The following is a 22100-nucleotide window of genomic DNA, read 5'->3' as shown; positions in this document are numbered from 1 at the left end:
CGCGGCGAGCCCGGCCCGGCGCTCGGGCACGTGCGCGGCCTCCAGGGGGCAACGTCCCTCGCGGGAAAGGGGAGTCCGGGCGTAAGTGACCTGCAGTAAAATTAGCCAGGTTTGTGGCTTGCTAGGAACTCGAAAACTCCGCTACAAAAATAAGACGTGACAGACTTGAGGCACCATCCATCCATCCATCCCTCACGCCGAGATGTGCCCGGGGCAGATTCCGCAGTGGTCACGCTGCGTTTTCGGCCGAGCAGCCTGTACAGGCTCCGGGTTTGCCCCGCGCGCTGCCCCGGTGCTCCCCAGGAAAGGTGTGGAGTTCCCCGGCCTCTCCGCTGAGAGACGCATCCTGCCCAGGCCCGATCCTGCGGGAGATCAGGGCCGTGCAGCCGGGACCGGGGCACGGGGCTTGTGAGACCTGGGAACAAATGGGCAACCTGGTGGGGATGAAGGTGAGGCAGATGGGGAAGGACAAAGGCAAACATGGGGATCAGAGAAGGAAGGGATTTGAATATGTAAAACAGACACGGGAGAACGGTGAAGGCAACTTGCTTCCTTCTTGGAGCTGTTCTCTAGGGGAAGAAAGGGTGTTTCAGACAGAGATGTGATTTCAAAATATCATTTGTAAGAATGCTACTGATGGAAATGAAGTTAAAGGAATAGCTTTAAACAGTGTCCATGTGGGAGTGAGCAGCCCAGGGCAAGAGTGCCCTGGCCCTGGCTGGCAGTACGCCGCGACAAGCAGTGGATTTGGTCCAGCAGGTCGGTCACAGGGGCAGCGGATGTGCTGGGATGTGCTGGGATGTGCTGGGATGTGCTGGGCTTGTGGGGAGCAGGGCAGGGACCTCGCTCGGAGCTGTTGTCCAAATTCAGTGTTGGTCCATGCGGGAATGATGTTGAGAGCCCATGTGCAGCACTGGAAACCAGCCGCGGGGCGAGAGGCTGCAGGGAGGCCGAGTACCTGCCGCTGACTTTGGGCCTGGCTTTGGCTGGAGTGCTCCACTGTGACCGATGCCGATCTACATGAAAATGCCTGTCCGAGCTGGGGAAGCATTTGATTACATTAGACCTTGTAAATTTTAACTGAAAAAGAATCCAGAAGAGGCCGCAAGCAGAGGAGAGTGAAAAACGGCATGTAATGAAGCTGGACAGGATGCTACAGGTCTCTGTGTTGGGCCCCTGTTTATCTGATGGCTGAAACAGGGCAGGAAGCGAGGAGTGCTCTTGTCAGTACTGCTCTGTGAATGGGTCTGAATGGGGAGCATTGAGTGACTGGGAAAGCACCCGTACAGCAGGAGCACAGCGGGGCCTTGCCCTGGGACCTCTGCTGCCTGCAGAAGTATGAGCAGAAAGGAAGCTTGCAGGCAAAGGAGGTGAGCGCAAGGAAAAAGATGAAGGGCTCATTTGGCTCGGGGTCTGTTCCTGTTTGTGTCTTCTGTGCCCTACCTCTGTCAGGGCACTGGCTGCACGGTTCACGCAGCAGGGAGAGCGTTGTAGCTGTTGTAACCTATCCGCCGACGCGCAGCGGCCGCGTTTGGGGAGCAAATCCTCTGCTTCTCGCGCGGGTGGAGGAGAATGTGGAGCAGCCGTGCCCTGTTTGAGCTGAAGCAGGCGGTACAAGCAAAGCAGTGCTTAAAAAAAAAAAAAAAAAAAAAAGGAAAAAAAAAAGAGGAAAAGAAAAAAGTAACCAGAGTGATTTTTGGGTCATATGCACAGATGGTTCGTGTTGCAAAGCTGATAGGTCCTGTCTCTATGGCAGCCGTGCAACCGCATCTGGAGTATTGGTTACATTATGGGTAATGCCATACAGATGTGGGTAGAATGAAGGAGGCCTGGAGAAGAAATACAGAAATGAAGGAACAGAGTAGAAGGACAATTAAAATGATTAAAAAATTACACCAAATTGACTTGTTTTAATTTAATGCAGTTATTTAAAACTAACATTTTCTTCTGTTTAAAATTAAAGGAGAAATTTTGATAATCGTACTGAGCGTCAGAGCTGCACTACTGTATTAAAACAATTTAGATGAAATTAAAAACATTAAGCACATTCCTCAAATTTCTGACTTAGAAGGTCTTGTAATACAGGAAGGATGGAGGGAAAACACGATTTATGTTTGGGCAATAGCTTTATCAGCATGTTGTGGAGTTGTGTACTCCAGTAAGGAAGTACACAACTTGTGTGTTGTGGAGTTGTGTACTCCAGTAAGGAAGTACACTTCCAGCCTTTCCAGAGGGATCAAGTGCCTGCATTTACATTTGCTCTGCTCTCGGTACCGTACAGAAAAGCTTTGCCATCGTTACTGCAGGCCCAGCATTATCAACAGGTACAGAGAGAGTATTTTGTATTTCTTCAGTCTGCTTGACTAGGGGCTGAAAAGACAGGAAAAGTTTTCTTTGGAAGCTGAGGCTAATGAGAATCTAGTGAGAGAAGTTTCTACTAGTTCTCAGACATCAGGGCTGTGTTTTGAAAGGTCTGTAGGCTCCAAAGAAACAGATGGGTGTTAGGAGGTTTCTTAAAAGGGATTTTGCACCTTAGGAGCATCATTCTCCTTGAATTACCCCAGCAGGGTACCTGGTCCCAGCACTGTCCCAAGCAAATGGCCCATCAGATTTGGGTAACTGAATACTTAGAAAAACTAGCCTGTGGAGACAAGGGACAGCTCATCACATCACTTAATTCTTTGTTTATTTATTAAGTTAGGGGGTTAAATGCAAAATATGTTTTGATGAAGTCACTGGATTTCAAAATATTGGCTTTGAGTGTTGTTGATAGCAGCGTGGATTCTTTCTGACCGATACAGATCAGTTACAGCTCTTCCAGTAAACAAAAACTAATGGATGTTCTGAGCTGCGGGAAATGTAAACGGTAAACCCGATTAAATGTATATCTGCTGATAGAGCTGCTTAAGGAACTGTGTGTAGATACAGGGGCAGCAGGGATGAGAGCGATGCTGCTCTTGAGTGTGGTGGCGGGCGCCTTGGTGGGGACACCGTGCCACGGAGCGAGCTGGTGGTGCCCTGTCCAAGGCCAAGGCAGCAAGCCCAGCTCTGCTGGAGCTGCGAGGTGCTGAGAGCAGCCTTAGCGGAGGGCAAGCGCACTGAGAGACTCCGGCTGCGCAGTGATTCAAGCCCAGGTTGGAGCTCAGTGTTTGGAGTTCCCCTTGGCCTAAGGCTGCACAGAGAAGCAAATCTGGCTTCTCTACAAGAGATAGCGGAGAGCACTGAAAGAAATAACCAAACCGGGCACAAGGGCTGCATTTGGCTGCGAATCAGGTTTGTACAGCACCTGGTACGCTTGGCTCCTGGCCTGTGGGAAACAAGGAAATAACAGCAATACTTACTATTTGTTGGTGGCATCAGTCGGTGTAAATAGCAGTGGGAAGTTTCAGAATCAGCGGTCTGCACTGAGGTGTCCTGCTTGTGTAGACATCACAGCTACCTGTGCTGGTTAAAGCAGTGCAGCCTGTGTGTAGGTGGCCAGGTGGTCTGGGTTCAGGGGAGCCAAATGCACCTCACTGAAATGACACCTATCTTGAGGTATTAGCAAGTGGGGAGTGAAGGAGGTCCAGGGGCAGTAGGGTCAAAGGAGGTGAAAGGAAGTGTCAGCTGGGCCCAAGGGAGAACTTCATGGTGGGGGATGGCCGGGGGCTGCAATGGGGTAGCCCTGTCACTTGGGGGCCCTGGCAGAGCTTGACCTTGCCAAGACCCAACTTGCCAAGACTTGGGGAGACCCGATGGGCTTGGACCGTGGCTGGAGGGAGCTCTGGGCTGACAGGTACATGCAGCTCCCAGTCCTCTCGGGGCCTTCCTGAGGAGTTCCCTTCCCAAGGAGCCGGCTCTTCCCGCCAGGGCTTGGCCGGGCGCTGCTGCAGGCTGTGTCAGTAGCAGAGTCATTCTGCCGACGGATGTGCTTTTTACCTTTTCATTTCTTCAGCAATTAAGCGTTCTTGTCTCTGGCTTTGTCCTTGGCGGAGGTCGGATTTGCGGGTACAAAACGTGCACTGAAGCATCCTTCCGCCCTGAAAGGGGCTCTTTGTGTGCAGGGAGGTACTTTACCCTTTGTAGCAAATTTCCTTTTGAGAAGTGCCAAATTATCTTAGTCAACACAGTTGAAACCCCTCCGGCCCTGGGGCTGAGTCAGGAGCAGGAACAATGGGGAGCAGAGCGGGGGAAGCTGCTGAACAAGGGGCTCCTTCCCTTCCCACTGCACAAATAGGTCTGCTGGGTTTCTATTGTCAGAATCAAAGGGGATCCTGTAAAAGGCACATGTAAGGGGAAGAGATGAGGCATGAATCACCCCACAGGGCATTGCTTGGCTCTCTGGATTCCCAATGGGAGAAGAAGCCCTTGTCAAAAAGCCAGGCACCCTTTAGGAAGGACACTCATCTCTGTTTCACTTGTGGTCAGCAGTGGCCAAGAGATTCCCTCTGTGCTGTCCTGCCAGCAGCTGAAAGCCCAGCGAGAGCAAGGCAGGACAACCTTCCCTTCCATGTAACACGGGCTGTGGGACTCGTGGTGCCCCTGGCCGTGGCTCCTTGGTGCCACATTGAGGGGCACGAGCTAGGCAGTGCAGGGGCCTGTCCTGCTCATGTCAGCCTCTTGGGTATGAGGAGCCAAAAACAGGAACCTTTTTGTTTCCTATTATATGAATGAGCATGCTTCCACCGAGAACAGTTCCCAAAGACGGCACCCAGCCACTTTCCTCGTAAGGAAACGTCAGAACCACCTAAGCTACAGTCCTGACAGTGAGGTGGACTGCGCTTCCCACTCCTGCAAAGCAGGTTTTGTTGCCCAGAATCAGTAGGGAATTGACTGCAGCAGTGCTTGTATGTGAAAATGTTTCTGGTTCACACAGAGCTCTGTAAAACTGGGGCCTTTCCTCCTTTTCTCCTGCTTTCTCCTTTCTCCCTTTTTTTAAAAAAAAATAATAGAACATTTTTTGCTTCCATGGGTTATTGGATACTTTTATGTAGACAGCGGTAAAGGCCAACCTGCACAGTATGTTTCACAGTTTGCGTGCCACACAAAACTGTTGCGTGCCAAATCTCTTTGGATTTGTCTAAGAAGCTGCTTAAGACATGAAGAGCGCAGAGAGATGGTGGCTCCCTGCCTCAAGAGCTGCAGGTGGCTCTTGGTGTGAAGGGCAGCAACACTTCTTGCGCTGCGGGTTTTATTTGATCTCCAGCAGAAGGATAAGGCTTCAAAGGGAACGAAATGCAGCAAATTTCCTCCCGGGTGTTGTTGCCTGCTGCGGGTCGGCCGCGGGGCGCGAGGCCTGGAGGCGGCCGCCGGGAGCAGCGGTGCGTGCGGGGCGAGCTGGGAGGCAGGCGTTATCTCATCTCCGCTGGATTAGAAGGGCTGAGCTGGCACGCTGTGCCGAGCCTGATCTGCAGAGCGGGACTTAAGGTGTGAGGCGAGTCTGGGAACGCATCCCAAGAGGCAGCAGCCAAGGCACGTTGCCTTTGTCACGTACGAGGCCGCGGGAAGCGCGGCACGTGTCCGAGGTACCTGTTTTCCTAAGGCTGCCTTCCCAACGCCTCCTCCCGGCTGCGCTCAGATCCCCACCGAGGCGGCTTGAACTCGGGAGCGAATCAGCCAGCACTGACTCCTAACACTGCGGTGAAGGACAAGCATCCACAGTGGTGAAGGACAAGTATTTTGGGGACAGGCCAGGGGTGTCCTACAGGCAGAGGGTCAGCGTTGCCCTGAAGTTACATGACCAAGGACTCTCCCGCTCCGCTTCTGCGCCTGGACAGCTCTGCTGCTCTCTGCACTTCCCTCCAAGACCTTCTCCTGAGCACTGTGGTGGCCTCGGTCTGTGGTGGCTCTTGCCACTGCTTGTCCCAAAACCCCGGGGACCCCAGGGGTGCTGCTTCGTGTGGTGTCTCCAGTGAGACCAGGCTCTGCACAGATGCCTTCAGATGAGCCTGCCGCCCCCGCGTGCTCCCGGGGCACCGTGGGTGCATTGCACGGTTAAGCTGGCTCAGAAATCAAAGCTTCCCTTGGGGGAACAGCTCGTTCTTCTCCCCCGGGGAGCGTTAGTGGGGGGTCTCCCTGCACACCTGCCAAGGGGCTTTTGGGGGCACATGGAAATGTGTGGGCACCAGGGCTGAGCAGCTTCCTGTCAGCATCAGGGGGCTCTGGAGGGATTCGGCTTGTCCGGGACTTGGTCTCAGCCCTCTGCTACTGAGCCCAGCCTGGGGAACCTTGGGCTGCTTCTTCCAGGCTTTGGGGATTCTGGCATTGTGAACGGGTCTGGCTGAGGAAAAAGTGAGGAAAATGGTACCACTGGGCAATTGTGCCAAAATATGAAGGAGACAGCAGTGGAGACTAAGGTATTGGGAAAGCAGGGCTCTCCTAGGTAAACCTTAGCTTACCTCTGCATTTGCACCCCTGCAAACCTCATGTACCCCATCTGGTGAGAAAAAAAAAATGCAAAGCTATTTATGTGGTAGAAACTATCCTTGAACAGTTCATGAACAAAGGAGTTCCAAACAGCCAGGGGGGAAGGTTTCCTTATCCCAGCAGCCCTTTCACAACGCACTGACAGGCAGGAGTCATTAAATCCCACCGCCTGGCTGGAGAGGAGACTTGGCAGCACGAGACAGCTGCTCATGAGCCTGTCCTGAGCATACCAAGGATGGTCACATGGGAGCATTCGGCATGGGGACTATGTCCATGAAGAGGCTTCAAAGTGACCCTGGGAGCTGTTTTGGACCGTCGTGGAGGTGGCAGCCACAAGGGCATGGGAAGGATAAGCCTCAACCTGCTGGTCTTTTCCATCTGGTTGTCATCAAAGCCTTCAGCAGCTGTAGCAAGAGTATCCCTGGAAGGCCTTCTCCTAATGTGTGGCTGCTTAAATGCAGAGGTGACAGCCTTAGTAGCGGGGCTCTTGCAAGGGCTTCGTCCTGCCGATGCCAGCTTGTCTGCCAGGCTGTTGGAAAGGCCCTGGGGAATGGATGTGGAGAGGAGCTGAGCTTGCTCAGCTCTGCCTGTCATTGCCAGGGAGCTGCAGACCAAACGCTTAGGGGACAAGGGGAGGATTTCTCTGAAATATCCCTAGTCTTGCTTTTCTGGGAAGCTGAGATTCAAGCATTCCTGCTTGGATCCCTTCCCTTGCAGTTGCTCTGGGAGCAACTTGGGTGCTTGTTTTGTCCTTTATTGACACAGTCTCTGCTGGATTCACCTCAGTTTGGTTTCTCTGACAAGGATCAGACCCCATCCACAGAAATGCCAGCCCATCCTTCACCTACTCCCACACTTCTGCTCTGTCCCAGCTGTGTGCCGTGCTCGGGCAAGGGGAGCAGGGCTGCCCCACCGACCCTCTGCTCCAGGAGGTGGGCTCTGATCTGGTCCTCCCAATTTCCTTCTTCGGGAGAAAGAAATCCCAATGACTTCACAGGATGAAGGCAAGTTGTTGGGAAGGGGGAGAAAAGGCTGGAGGGAACAGACGTGCTTGCTTTGCTATATTTGGGGGTTGTCTTTTTTGTTTTTTTGTTTCTTTTTTGCCTTTTGCAGCTTTGCTTGAGCTGCGATAGTAAAGGAAGCAGCAGCTGGCGCAATCAGAGGGTTACGGTGTGCAGGGGAACAAATGTGTATCATTAGCTGGAACAAGTTAATGGTTGCTAAAGCACATGGGGTTTAGAGCTGGAACAAGTTAACAGCAACTCAGTCGGATGCATTAAGAGCTTATGTGCATTACAGCACAGCTACGTTAACAGAAACCATGTGCCCCGCCGGAGACGGTGCCAGAGCGCGGCAGGGTACGGGCGCGCGCCCGCCGCCGCGGGGAAGGACAGGGCTGCGGTGCCCGGCGCTTCCCTGGGACGGGTTTGTGCTGGGAATAGCTGCCTTCCCCTCCTCTCTGCTCTGGCTAGCGAGGCTGGGAGGCAGAGCAGCCCATGGTGTGCAGCGCCGGGGGCAGAGAGCCAGCGAGGGCAGCGTCCCTTTGGGAGGGCCTTCCTGCATGGCCGTGATATGAGAGTCCCTGGATGTCCCTCCGGCCTGGCCTCAGGCTGCCTGAGAGACCTTGAGCAAGTCATTTCCTTTGTAAAAAAATAAATAATAAGATTTACAGTGCTTATCTTGATGTTAAGGAGTTAAAAAGCATTTATAGTGGAGAGAGAAGTATCTGCTTGTGATGCTGAGGTGGGCAATAGCAATGCATGGAAGGAGCTGAAGAGCCGCCAGACTTTTTCCTGTCCTCCTCATATCCCGGATGCCATGGGAAGCTGGCTGAGGGCACCAAGAGCGAGTTCCCCATGGGGTGCGTGCAGGGGTGCGAGGACTGAGAGGCCGAGCTGCGCCGACGGGGTGGGTGGCCGGGCGCACGGATGCGTGCCAGGCCCACCACCCCAGTGTCGGTACTGCAGAGACGCCGTGTCCGTCCGCCTTTCCCAGCGCCGCGCGCTGGTGGAGTCGCTCCGTGTGTCCTCCGCAGCAGGGACGGCTGTGTCTCGGAAGCAGCGCGGCTGCAGACTGGGAAAAGCATTTGTAGCGTTGTTACAGTTGTGAAAGTCAATGCGAAACATGAGGAATCCTTTGATGTTGACACCTGCAGCTCCCTTCTCAACGCAAGTGGAATAACTCAGAAAAGAGGATGACTCCATATGATCTGAAGTGCGTTGATAATGGCATGAAGATAGTAATCATGAGGGTGTAATAATTAGCCCCACAGCTCACAGATCACTGCCAGCTCCCACTGGTCTGTCATAAACAGGATCATTGTGCTGTCTTTCAGAGTATAAAGGAAGTTGTTAATGTCTTTACTTAAAAAGAAAAAAGAGCCAAACTTGTATGTAAGTTGATCCTTAGCTGGCCTGGTGAGTAAAGCAGAAGCCCAGCAGTTGGGAGATCTTGGCCTTGCTTTTTAATTTGTCCAAATCTATCCTTTTGACAAGACTTCAGTGCAAAGGCTTTTTGCACTGGAAGGATCTTGCTAGGATCAGGAACGAGAACACGAGAGCCATAAGGGGCTCTCGTGGCTTCTGCTTGGTCTCTGTCAGAGGCAGCAATTTTGCTCTGTGTGGTTCCTCCTGCCTGGTGGTGCTTCTCAGCCGGCTCTGCTCAGGAGCCCAGGTCCGCCCTGGAGTTAATCCAGCTGGTCTGGTTTGGTCTGATTTGTTCTTTCAGGCTTTGCAGCAGGGGAATGGATGGACAGATAGTGACTATGTTGGCACCCTTTGGTACTGTGGCAGGTTGTAGTGTAAATCACCTTTACCTTGTGCATAGAGATGGGGCTACTCCTGCTGCCAGTGCTGGACCTTCACTGAAGCCCCTTTTGCTAAGAGGAGCATAACCAAGGGCAGAAGAAGTGCTGAACAGTGGAGGGATCTGCAGCCATAATTTGCCTCTGCTAGAGTTTTCAGGGCTCCTCTTTGAAAATCTTGAGTGGTAGCTCCTAATAAGCCTGTTGTATATCAAAAGACGTTGCTTCTGAATGTGGAGATCGTGACTAGGGAGGTGTGTCAGTGACAAACACGGGATGGCAGCATTGCTTCTCCAATTTTCTCTTATGCATCCACCCTGCTCTTGCTGTCTCTAGAAGCACATTATGGTAGAGTCACGGAAAATCTGTTAAGCAGGTAATGAGTTGATTGATAGTGTTGGTCACCTGTGTAATCTGCATTCAGCGGCTCTTCCGTGTGCCTGAAGGACTGGGCTGGTGGCTAAGTTATTGGGCATGAAAATCGAACTATGTCTCTGTGGAGGTTAAAGTGGTCTCAGCTAACTGGGCGAAAAAAGCCATTTCTATTGGTAGTGCCTGTCATAGGGTCATCAACCTGAGAGTAGACCCTGCAAAGCAGAACACTTTGGAAGGGGACAGAGAAAGGCACGCTGAATTTGCTCCTGTGGATAACCCTGCTGTCAAATGCTGGAATTTTCCTTTTTTAAAGCAACTCAACATTTTTTCTTATTAGCACAGAAATAACCTTTGCATTTCCCCACTACCAATGAAAACTTCTGAGCCTTTCTACAAGTGACCTGACTGAAGCCAGCACCTCCCAAGCCAGGCTGGTTTCCTCCTGAAGCAAACAACCAACACCCCTTCATAACAACACCCTGCTCTGGAACTGCTCTCGCTTGGTTTCAGATCAAAGAAAAGTTTCTTTTGAAAGTTTGCTCCTCATCTTTACAGTTTATCTAGGTGGATATAGAGGTGGAAAATTTTGGGGTTTTTTTTTGTTTTGTACTTGGCTAATTCATAAGTGGGTAGGCTTGCTACAAAATGTAAGGCATTCTAAAATACTGGAGAGAGCTTGGGGGACGAGTAGGAGGACATATAGACTCAGCTGAAGGTACAAAAAATAAATAGTTCTTCTGGTTGGGTTCTTGCTTCAGGACAACGAGGTAGAACTGCTCAAAGGGACTATGGCAACACGAGCTGTAATGATTAAACAACAAAAAGCACATTCCTTGTAATGATATCCCACAGTGCTACCCAGCCGTTAGCAGATATGTCATTTTCTTCACTGCAGTGTTAACGAGCCCAAAGTATAACCCGAATGTTGCCTCTGATCTGACTCCTGCATGCACAGCCCCCTTTGGCTCAAGCTAAGTGAGTTTTATGTCCTTGCTAATTGGCTCAAGGTAGGGCATGGGTGGAAGCTGCTTCTGAGCTTGTGGCACGTGTTCCAGCACTGCTCTGCTCTCAGGAGGAGTTAGCATGGGTATGTGCAGCTTGGGTTTAACCCCGTCACGAAGAACAGCTCTGCTAAGTAATGTGTGTAGATACAAGTAGAGTGTTGCCAGGGGGTTAATATAAAGAGCATGGCAATGTTAATGTATAGGATGATACTGGAAAACATGCTGGAGCAACAAATATCTTTGGGTTTTGTGGCAGCAAATAAGCTGTGTTCCTGATTGCCATCAGACAACAGAGCACACAGTGCTGATTTATTGGCATTTCTAGGCTTTAAGTTGTTGTGGGATCTGACATGTCTAATCATTTTTATGTAAAAGCTGCAGCTTTCTTTTTTTAACGCAAGTTTGGTTTAGAATCTTAAACAAGTTTATAGCCAAGTTTCAGATTTTAAGACCAGAAGAATCACTGGAGCCTTCAATATCCCCCGTAGCACAGATGCTTATACATATATGTTGAGCCCAGTAACTTGCATTCGACAGTCTCCACAAGAGTTATTGGCATTTCCGTGTTAGCTTGTTCCTGTGGTTAATCACCCACCGCGTTAAAAACACGATTCCTATTTCTCAGTTGACTTTGTTGGACTTTTTGACTCACAAATGTTGGTTCCCGTTATGTGCTTCTGTTGTGGATTAAAGAGTCTCTGGTGTCTGCTAGTTATTTGCTTAAAGAACCAGGAAATCCAATCATTGCTTTATCTTTTTGACATGAAAAACAGATTGGATTCCACAAGTCTCTCACTGTCAACGTTTTTCTATGACTTGTAAGGCTTCTGCAGCTGCTCTCTTCATTGTCTTCAGATGTCCAAATGACTTTAATAGAGGTATATGGACTAGAAATAGAAAACATCAGCACTTTGTCTTTAGCAAAAAGGTGAAGATTCTTCCTCCCTTTTCCCATATTCTGTGTCGTCCTTGCCATGTACAAAGCAGGCATGATGCTGGGGTGAATTGCTATTCAGCTTCTTCCACTTCCTAATTTGCTGAGTTTGTGCCCAGAAATGTTTAGGCAGCCCTACATGCTGTAGAGCCTGCGCCTGTCCAGAGCAGGGCTCGGCAGTGGTAGAGAGGCAGGTGTGATCAGAGCATTTGGGTTTTATTGCCTTCAGTTTAAGCAGAGTTTTTGCAAATGGAAACTAAAGTTCTTTCCAGAGTGCTGTAAGGTTGAATTCCAGACCCATAAAACCTTTGCTCCAAGCCAGTTAGGATACTGCTGTGCTCATCAAGTGTACGCAAAGGAACCGGATCTGGGCTGGTGGAATTACCTGCTCAGCTTTTTCTTTTCCTTGATGCTGGCTGGTTGCAGAAAAAAGGTTGCAGAAAAGCAGCCATGAGATATTGATGAATTCCAGACTCCATGCTTTCTGCTTCTGATATTTGCTGGGAAAAGTACTTTCCCAGTGGTAGAATGATGGGAGCTGCTGACTGTTCGGCTTGCAGTGGTTTGTTGCTGGTGAGGTTTGTTTCATTGCCGTTTGTGTGTATATGGTTGTCCTGGCTGTCTGGTCCAGTGGCTGGGAGTGGGTGCTGGGACATACACTGAGATTGAGAGGGCTCTGCTGAACCAAAGGCTTGGAGCCATTGGCCTGAACAAATGCATCCTGCCTCCTGAGCAGCAAAGCAGGGAAATATCATGTTCACTCTGAACAGACAAACTTCTTTTTTTTTCATTAGCTACCGCACTAAAATAGGTTAATGCAAGCCTGAGAAGTGAACGGGCATTGCATGGCAGCGGGACAGGCCTTGGGGGGCTCCTGTGTCGCTTCTGGGAGCTCCTGGGCGAGGGGAAGCTGCTGTCGGGGCAGTGAGGGCAGCAAAGCAGGGAGTGTGGGTATTGGCAGCCCATCATTGGCACATGTGGTAGAGGGCAGGGAGCTTCCCACAGTCAGGCCCCTTGTTGCGATTCAGATAGTGATGCCATGTTGGGGCACACCAGCTGGGCAGCTCGCTGTGTAAGCAGATGCTGTGAAGGCTGGAAATCAGATGGAGAAGCTCTTGTAGGGTCCAGATTGCTGGAGGTCACAGCGGTAGAGTTTGGGCCATCAAGGATGAACACCCTGAGGGGCCCTAGTGCTTCCACAGGACCTGGGTGCAGAGAGAGGGAGCACTGTTAGCCCTCAGCCAGCTCCTCTGCAACAGGTTACGTCTCCCTTGTGGGAACAGCACTCTGAATTTCTTGAGCTTGTTTAGGCGTAAAATCTGAATTAGGCACTGAGTGTAAGTTTAGAGATTCAAAGTCTGTTCTTGGCTCTGTCACCGTGACATCTTTGGGTGAGCTCAGATCTCATTTCTCAGACTTCAGCTTCCATGTGTGTAAAATTGGAGTTGTCTGTGAAATGAGCTCCCCCAGCCTTGTTAAGCTCATTGCAAATTACGCACGAATGCCAGTGTTGCAGAGGTAGTGGCATTCTCTTTTACAGGGGTTGCATTTGGCACGGTCTGGCATGCCACATGCCACTGGGAGCAAACCTAGCACTAGCGACCAGTGTCTTGTGGCTAGTGCTAGCAAAGTACGTCTCTGGCCTGCGCAGGACATGGCCTCATCTGCATCCCCTTGTCCTTGGAAAGCTGGCTGGTGCTGGAGGCCCTTGGGAGGGACAGTCCATAGCACTGCTCTGCGAGCTGCTCAGCGCTAGGCGGGGTGCTCCCCGCTGGGATGGCATCCTGGGAGCCTCCACGGTCAAACACCCTCATGAGCGCCCAAGCCTGCACTCCGTAGCTACGTCCCCATGCAGCAGTGCTGTGTCACCTCCTCACTTGTCTCCGTGCAACACAGTGGAGCTCCTGAAGCCATGGAGGTACCAGCTCCTGTCATGGCCAGGTTGCTCAGACTAACCTGCACTGGGGCTGGGAAGAGGCCAGCGCATAGTGCTGCCCAGCAAGGCTGAGTGGGTGGTGACTCTTCACAGAGCTATGGCCACCTTGGGTCAAATCCCTTCTCCCTCGCTAGCCATTTGTTTTGCACTAGTACAGCTGCCCTGAGCCCTTGCAGCTTGAGATGCACCCACAGACAGGACCCAGCAGGGCTCAGGACACCTGGTGTACAGCAGGTCTCCCCACAGCGCAAAGGTGGGTGCCTGCCTTGCAGAGCTCATCCCTCCTCCTTGCTGTTTCCCTCCTTACCATGTCCTCCTTGCTCCCAGCCAAGGAGCCCCTGGGCCTAAGGAGGGCAGGGAGATCTGGCAGGAGGCTGGAACATAGACATCAGAGGCAGAAGGGCTGGCATGGAGCTGGGCATCCCTTCTGTGTGGTTTTGGATAGGCTTTGGGCTTGGCAAATGAGTAGAAGGGGCAGGGGCAGGCAGAGGGGTCTGTCTCTACCACCTTTCTGCTGCCCGGCAGTGCTGGAGGAAGCTCCTCAACCCCTTGCTAGGGAGAGGAGGCAGCTTCAAAGGCTCCTCCTGGGCAGTGCAAGCTCTGTCCCTTCAAGGGCCCATCTGGTGACGTCTGTCACAGACGCTTCCCCGCGTCCAGCCTGGCTCTGGGCAGCGGCCAAGGGACCAGCAATGTCCCTGCTGCTCCTTTCCCTTCCCTGGGGGAGGGGGGCGCGGGCAGCAGGGCTTTGATGTGCGGGCACAGGGCTAGCGGACAGGCCTGTGTGAGTGCTCATGAGAGCCTGGCCTGGCTCCAGCTGCCTTTGAAGTGCTCCAGTGATCAGGATGAAAGGGAGGGGAGTCCTTCCCGAGCCATCTGGCTCTAATTGCAGGTAGAAATGCCTCTCTGCACCCAGTCGGGAGGGGCGCTCCACTCCCTTCCTTAATCCCACCAGAGCGCTCTGGCCTGTGCTGCCATGCAGGGCGAGCGCTCCGAACAAAGCAGATTTCTGCTGGCCGGCAGCAATGCAGCGCTCACGGAGATGCTCTGAATTCGGGCACCTCTACTCTGAGTGTGAAGCCCCAGCGCCCTGCAGACCTTTCCAGGGACAGCCCTGCCGTGGCCCGGGCTGAGCTGGGCTGGCTTTACCAGTTGTTCCCATCTCCAGTTTCTTGGATGCACTGGAGCCTGCTGTCCCTTTGACTCGTGCTGTTTTGTGCCAGCGCACGCTGGACGCGGTAATGAGTAACGTAGGAACTCGATGTGAGCTGCTGCACTTGGCAGAGATGGCCTGGCTGCTGCCTCGCCGCTGGTCCAGGCTGCACCCCAGTCCGGGAGGCATCCGTAGGACCCAGCAGGATGCTCTCCTACCTGCTGCCAGGTGCTTGTTCCCGGCGGGGGAGGTCTGATGGAGCCAGGGACCTGTCCTCACTACCTCTTCCCTGCGCAGGTGTCCGCCTCGTCTGACCCTCGCTCAGGCGGCGAGGAGGAGCTGGCGCCGTGGGGCAGGGCGCGGGGCGTGCGGCGGAGCGGGCAGCCCGGCCCGCGGCGGCACCGGCGCCGCTGGGCCGCTCAGCAGGCCGCCAGGAGCCCCGCGGAGCCCCAGCCCGGCGCCGCCGGCCGGGAGGAGAGCCTGCCCTTCGTGCTGGACCTGCAGAGCTTGCCGGGGCTGGCCAACGTCGACCTGAGTGCCCAGAACCCAAACATCCAGGTGGGGAGCCCGCCGGGGCCAGCCGGGGTGCTGCGCGCCAGCCACGGCTGGGGCACCCTTGGTGCCTTGCTTGATTCCCTGACAGGCGCGCTTTTGTGAGCAGGGGTCCGTTTCCTAGACTACGCGTGGCTGCTGCCGTGTATCTTGGTAAACACCTCTTAGGTGCACGTAGCTGACACTGATAAATAAACTCCTTGCAGAAGGAGTTTATTCATGCTCTTTCTCCCTGCTCTCCAGAGCCCCTCTCCATAGAGCAAGGATAGGAGTCCCTAAGGAGACATCCTCTCCATTTCTGCATGTTGTATCTGCGTGCTCAATTACCGCTGTTTGGTGACTATCAGACACCTTTATCAACCCGCTGAGTCTGCTGCAATTGGTGCCTCTCACTCTGCCCCTTGTCAGTCCCCCCCAAATGGGAGTCAGGAGGTGAGACCCGTCACGTTCATGGCACTAGTCCCATAGACCAGCGCAGCCCCGATCTCTCAGGCTAGGAGTCAGTGCACAGGCTGGAAGGTTCCTGCTTTGGGGAATGTGCAGCAGCTGGGCAGGCTGTGCCCTGGCTAACTGCGCTGCCTGCGTCTCACTTTTCAGGTGACCATTGAAGTGGTGGACGATCCTCAGGCTGAGATGGAGATGGACTTGTTGAAGGAGACAAGCAATGACTGGTCCCTGACATCCTCTGAGTGGCTGTCCCACAAGGACCTCTTCTGGCCCCTCTTCTGGGAATACACTGACCCCACTGAGGAGGAAGAGGAGGAGGAGGAGGAGGAAGAAGAGGATGACAACCTAGATGTAAGAGACAAAGAGGAGGAGGAAGAGGAGGAGGAAGAGGAAGATTACATGTCAGAGTATGATGATGAGGAGGAGTCCATGCTAAGTGGAGTGGGAGGTGACTGGGACGAGCGGTGGCCTGGGCAGAAGAACTGGATCTTTAAGGAAAAATATAATTACGGTGAGTCCCCTCAGCCCCACGCAGTGAGCAGCCACCCTGTCCTCCCCTGCCCGGTCGGAGCGCAGCCCCCTGCACTGCTAGGAAAGGCACGGCACTCATCCAGGCACAGGCAGATCCTCGCAGAGGATCAGAGTGTGCTGGTGCTCAGCCTCTGTTTAAAAAATAAGCAAGTAAACTGGTGAGCAAACCCAGCACCTGCCTGAACCTGCAGACAGCCACAAATTCCCATGTCACAGCAGGGATTTCCCTCATACGTAATCAGACCAGTGTGCGGATTCTAGCAAAGGCAAACTTGGACTTGAAATAACTTGTAAATGCAGCATCAGAAGGGGTCCAGCCTTGCCCAGTGTGCGGGTACTCTGATCAATTCCTACAGCAAAGCCAGGAACAAGGGCTTGGCTTTGAAACTGTACTTGTCAAGCACTGGGGCTTTCAGGACGATCGTGAGACGGGTGGTAAAGCCTGGGCAGTCAGAGCCCTGGGGTTACTTCCCTGGATTGCCAGTGAAGGCACTTCTGGTTCTTGATATGACTTGACAGGGTAACCTGGCGTCCATCCAGGTGCTCTGGGCAGCACTGGCCCTGAATGCCTCTAAAGATCCTCTCAGGAAAGGGCAGGAGTCGAAGCTGGCCCCAGGGATCCTGGGTGGCTTCAGGTTCCTTTCCTGTTAAGTCCTTATACAAGATTCACTGCTCTCTGCCTGTCCCAGACTATGAAGATGAGGAGGAGTGGAGCACTTGGTCCCCTTGCAGCATCACCTGCGGCAGTGGCAATCAGAAGAGGACCCGGTCCTGTGGCTACGCCTGCACAGCAACGGAGTCGAGGACCTGTGACCTGCCGCGCTGCCATGGTCAGCCTCAGCCTTCACCTGCTGGGTGCCATCCAAGCGCCTGCACAGGGCTGGGGTCCACATGTCATGGCAGAGCAAACTGGGATGGGGAGGGAGCGCTGCGCAGGGCACAGGCTGCATCCGTCTCGGGAAGATCTCCTGTTAGCAGGGTAACAAGGGGATGCTTGTTCCAGAAATGCACGCATCGGGCCTTGTAATGATTGTCCTCTCCAGGATTCAAGTGCCCAGCTCCTCTCCTCTAGGGCACTGCTCATGCTTCAAGAACTATCTATGTGCTGTGATCCTGGTTAATGAAAATATCCATTTGTTTCTCTTAAGAAGCCCTGGTGGGGCTCCATAGCACGTGGTTCATAAAGCGAGGGGAGGTTGATGTCTGTTCCTGATGCTTAATGTGAGCCAGCTCCATCCACAGGGCTTTGTTTAACCCACAACTTTATGCCCTTTGTGGATCTTTTTGGCCTGCATGTCTTCTGTTCGGTCTTCCATGCACAGGACAGCATCAACAAAAGCAGGGAAGAGAGAGTGGGTTGGAAGGGTCGCATCTGCTGCCTTCATACAGTAGAAAGTCTCTGTCACCCGTCCTGATTTTCATCCTGGCCCTTTGCTTTGTCTTTTCTCTCTCAAGGAGCAGAGGGGGAAATGACCTTCCCCACAGAGGAGACTCCTTTTAAAAGTGACAATACCACGGAGCTGTTCAACTCAGGTCAGCCTTTGCTTCTTCCTCGTGCTTGGGACCTGGGTGCTTTCTGTGCAGTTCCTTATGTGGCTGGCTAGCTGGTTGCACTCTGGTCGAGGGTTTCCAGATCTGCTATCAGAATCTAGGTCCTTTCACCAACACTTGCAGACTCTGCTGTGTCGTAGCTAGTTGTGTTGGTTACAACCAGCCTCCCTGTGCCCTCATGAAGCTGATCTATGGTGTTGATACCACCAGCCACCCCCAGGAGTGGCCAGTGGTAGGTGGCCTACATAGAGGTCCTTGCTAGGGGCAATTCTATTCCCTGGAGGGAAACCCCTTCCTGTTCCGTCTCTGCCCTCAAAGGTGGAGCAAGATGATGTTTCTGGTTAGCCTCCATCAGCACCTGCTCTGCCAAGGAGCGTGGTGGCTTCTATCAGCTTGCCTGACCTTGCTGACTAGATTGCAAGCCAGCTAGGTACAGAGCTGGACTGGCGGATGCCTCTCTTACAATTTTTGATGCTTCTCCTGCAGATGTAGACAGCTGTGAGAAGTGGCTGAACTGCAAGAGCGACTTCCTCACCAAGTACCTGAGCAAGGTGCTGACGGATCTGCCCAGCTGTCCCTGCTCCTACCCGCTGGAGGCCGTTTACAGTGCCGTGAACCTGCGGGACGAGCGCCAGGGCAAGAGCTTCCGCTGGCGGGACGCCAGCGGGCCCAAGGAGCGCCTGGACATCTACAAGCCCACAGCCCGCTTCTGCCTGCGCTCCATGCTCTCCTTGGACAGCACCACGCTCGCTGCCCAGCACTGCTGCTACGACGAGCACACGCGGCTCATCACGCGGGGCAAAGGGGCCGGTGTCCCCAACCTCATCAGCACTGAGTTCTCCCCGGAGCTGCACTACAAAGTGGACATGCTGCCCTGGATCCTCTGCAAGGGGGACTGGAGCCGGTACCACGCCGTGCGGCCCCCCAACAACGGGCAGCAGTGCGCGGACAACCCCGCCGAGGAGGAGTACCTCTCCCAGCTGCAGGAGGCCAAGGAATACTAGGCCCTTGCCACGCTCACGGGGCAGCAGGTCTCCCGCACAACCGCAGGGGAGCTCCCGGGAGCTGGTGGCTCCCACAGCAGCCCAGGCCAGCAGGCTGCAATGGCTGCAGACACCCCTCGTGTATCCCTTCCTTGGGAATGCAGCAGCCCGGCAAAGCCCAGGGCCCTGCTCACACGCTCCTTGTTGGTGCCAGGCGGAGGCGGCAGGGTTTACCGTCCAGCTTGTCTTTTCGGAAGGGTGCATTGATTCCCTGCTGATATCCACGGGGGGACAGGTTTATTGCTGGGTGATCCCTGCCATGCCACTTGGGAGGCAGATCTCACACCATCACTTCCCTGGGGTACTTCCTAACATAGGGGATCCCTGGGCTCCAGTGGGGGGAGCTGGAGGGAATGGGAGCCAGTGAGGAGGGTAAAGTAAAAGGGGGACTGTTCCCATCTGCATTTTTCTAAAGCATTCTCTGCAGTTTTTCAGTGCAAGCTCTGAGCTGAGGGTCTGCAGCCTCAATTTGTGTAGGTTTCACACTGCATCTGAGGAGCTGGCTGGTCATGTCTGCACACCTGGCCTGACGTGGGCTGACTGGATTCTAACACGTGGAGGGGGTTCTCAGTGGGGCTGTCCTAGTAACACATAGAGGGGAGGCCTCCCCTCCTCTCAGCTTTTCACATCTACAGTCAAGAAGGAATGGGGAGAGACCTAAGAGGGTGTCTTGGGCTCCTGAAAGTGGGTGAGACAAGAGGAAAGTGACTGCCAGGGCTCCCTTAGCAAGACAACCTTGCCACAGCAGTTTTGGCCATGAAAGAAAACAGTGTTTTGGTGAAGGGAACAGATGAGTGGCATCCTCTGTTGCTGCTTGGAGACAGTCTGCCAAGGCTGCCTCCCCCTTTCTCTGGGGCTGTTCAAGTCCTCGTGCTTCTCCTCGAGTCTGGCCATCCAGGGCACATTAATCTTACAGCACAGCAGCTCACTCAGAGCCTGTGTCCTGTTCGAGTGGGGCTGCTCAGGGTCCCAGTTTGGTCCTAGAGTTTTCCATTCTCCTTTACAAACCAACGCTGAGCAGGAGCCCCTACACCTTTCACCAGACTGTGACCTGTGTCACCCTACACCTACCCCAGCCACTGTCTGTGGCTGGGACACACTCCACCTACTACAGCTCGTCGTGGGTGATTTTAGGGAGCAGAGATTTGTCCTCTGATTCATTTTAGTCAACAGGCCACAAACCTACAAAGTCATGTGGCAGCAGACAGCTGGGGGCCACTCTAATGCCCATGTTAGCTGGTTTCTACTCTGTTAGACCGCAGGGGCCAGCTCCCCATGGTAATGGGAACAAACTCCTCACCACTGTGAGTGCAAAGGTTGCCTTATTTCCAGTCCACTGTTCAACACTCTGGCCCTTCTCCACGGTGCATTTGCCCAGACCCCCAGCAAGAGGCGACCCAGAGAAAGCAGGTTGTCCTCACACACTCACACCATCCTTCTTCCTCTCTGCCCCTTAATTGAGATGCACCTGCAGACTTGAGCTGCCTCAGCACCTACTGTCAATCTCTGCACCTGGGACAATTTTCCTAGTGCAATGCCAGGTGCAGGCTGAGAATGATAGCTGCAGGAGCCAGGAAAGGCATGAAGTGGTTTAATTCCTCTCCTACCCTCAGCAAGAGAGCTTTCCAGATATCCTCTGTTTTCCTCGTTCACATCATCACATCTCATTGCGAAGGCTCCTTCCTCGCTCGTGTGCTTCCTTCTCCCCGCAGGGGCTGTGCCCTGTGCAGCTGGCAGAGCCCTAGGACAGTTGCAGCTCTCCCTGCACAGCTCCATTGCCGTTGCTTTGGCAGGAAGGTGAGCATGGGGAAGAGCTGACGTGTCACAGGAGAGTCAAGTCTGGGCTACGTCACAGTGGCTCCAAGTGACAAAGAAGTGCACGTGCTAACAAAGATGGCATTAATTCTCGGAGTCTGCAGATCACGAATATGACGTTCCACCGTCACCTTGGAGTTGCCTGTTTCTTCCAGCTTTTCACAGGTCCTTGGCAGTTTTCTCCCAGCACGTTTTGGGAATGAGTTTCACAGCTCCCAAACTTCCCACAGAGAAACTAGGCTGAACGTCTTCACCTCTGGGCATTGTGTAGCTAAACCTGACAGAAACCATTCACAACTTTCATTTAGCAAATTCAATGCAGTAGGAGAAATAAAAGGAAGTCAATATAAGGAAGGCTGGTATAATTTCTAGATTAAAGACTTTAACCAAGGTGGCTGGTTACTCTGCATGTTTTTTTTTTCTACTGAATGCTGTTACATGCAATGGTGTCTATCTAGGTTCAAAAGATGGATTGTTCTGTGCTGTTTCTATCTTCATTTAAACAGCTTTTTCCAGGGCCAGTAAATATCCAATCTGTGGGGAGTCTTTCTGGGACTGTCTTGTATCTGTTAATCCTTCTGCCTTTGTTTTTTATAGAATATTGCAGCTTCGATCATCAGTGCATAGGACTTTGCTGGTAAAACAAAAGTATTTATGTAATTGTCACTAGTTAAACAAGTATTCCTGTTTAACTACTACACAGCTTACAGCCACAGACCCAAGTTACAGGTGCTATTAAAACATAAGCAGGCACAGTCCCTTTCCCAAAAAGCACACCAAGTCTAAGTCTTAAATCTCAGTCTAAGATGAAAAGAATTATGAAAAAGGATGAGAAGGAAGATAGAAGCAAATAAGCATGGGTGGAGACTCACATTCTAGTAAGTGTCAGTGACCATGACATGCTGTCTAGCCCAAGTGGTCGTTTGTTGACAGGACTGCTGTGAAGAGAGCGTTCACAAGGAGGTGATAATGAGGGATGGAGGGATCAGGCAGCCTGGTTCCCAGAGCTTATCACCAGTGCAAGGGGCCTCACAGGAAGACCTGGAGACATTTGTACGGAAAGGTGACAGATTGAGTGGCTGAGGCTGTGGAAGGACGGGCTTGTTATCTCTTGGCATCCGGTAGAGTATCCTCACATTTCCTCTCCCATTTCAAATGGCACCTGTACCATCAAAGTACTGGCAGAGAAGTTTGTCTAGAATCAATACATGGACTTCCTTAAAATAACTTCCCGTTAAACATGGATCTGGTATTGGACCTACAAATGGATGGAGGAACTCTGCAAATAGCCTCTCTGGAGTAGGTCAGCCAATTCCTTTTGTTACATTGGCTGGTCTCTGAGGAAGTGCTCTTATAATAAGGAATATCACCCAGGAATTGCCTCCTCTCCCTGCTTATAATGAATATGTCAACCAACGTGCCTCTCCCAAAATGACGCTGTAATTTCTGCAATCAATGCAGGTTCTGTTTAAGAGCAGGTAGAAAACTTTCTTGCCTTGAGTCCCCCACTGAAACTTTGCTGAGAGCCAAGTAGCTACTCTGCCTTGCTGTCTT

General features: G+C 52.6%; 1 protein-coding gene across 1 annotated transcript in view; it reads left to right on the top strand.

The window, feature by feature from the left end:
* The window catches only part of ISM2 (isthmin 2), a 19199-nt gene extending 456 nt beyond the window's left edge, over positions 1-18743 (top strand). Inside the window, exons 2-6 of the mRNA XM_026048306.1 lie at positions 14905-15165; positions 15757-16117; positions 16827-16967; positions 17593-17670; positions 18175-18743. Of these exons, the coding sequence (XP_025904091.1) occupies positions 14905-15165; positions 15757-16117; positions 16827-16967; positions 17593-17670; positions 18175-18692 (1359 nt within the window). The 3' untranslated portion in view covers positions 18693-18743. The remainder of the gene's footprint in view (positions 1-14904; positions 15166-15756; positions 16118-16826; positions 16968-17592; positions 17671-18174) is intronic.
* The last annotated feature ends 3357 nt before the right edge of the window (positions 18744-22100 follow it).

Source organism: Nothoprocta perdicaria, unplaced genomic scaffold (genome assembly GCF_003342845.1).
Source record: "Nothoprocta perdicaria isolate Ctin4 unplaced genomic scaffold, notPer1 scaffold_53, whole genome shotgun sequence".
NCBI lineage: Eukaryota > Metazoa > Chordata > Aves > Tinamiformes > Tinamidae > Nothoprocta > Nothoprocta perdicaria.
This window is presented reverse-complemented; position numbering and strand designations above follow the sequence as displayed.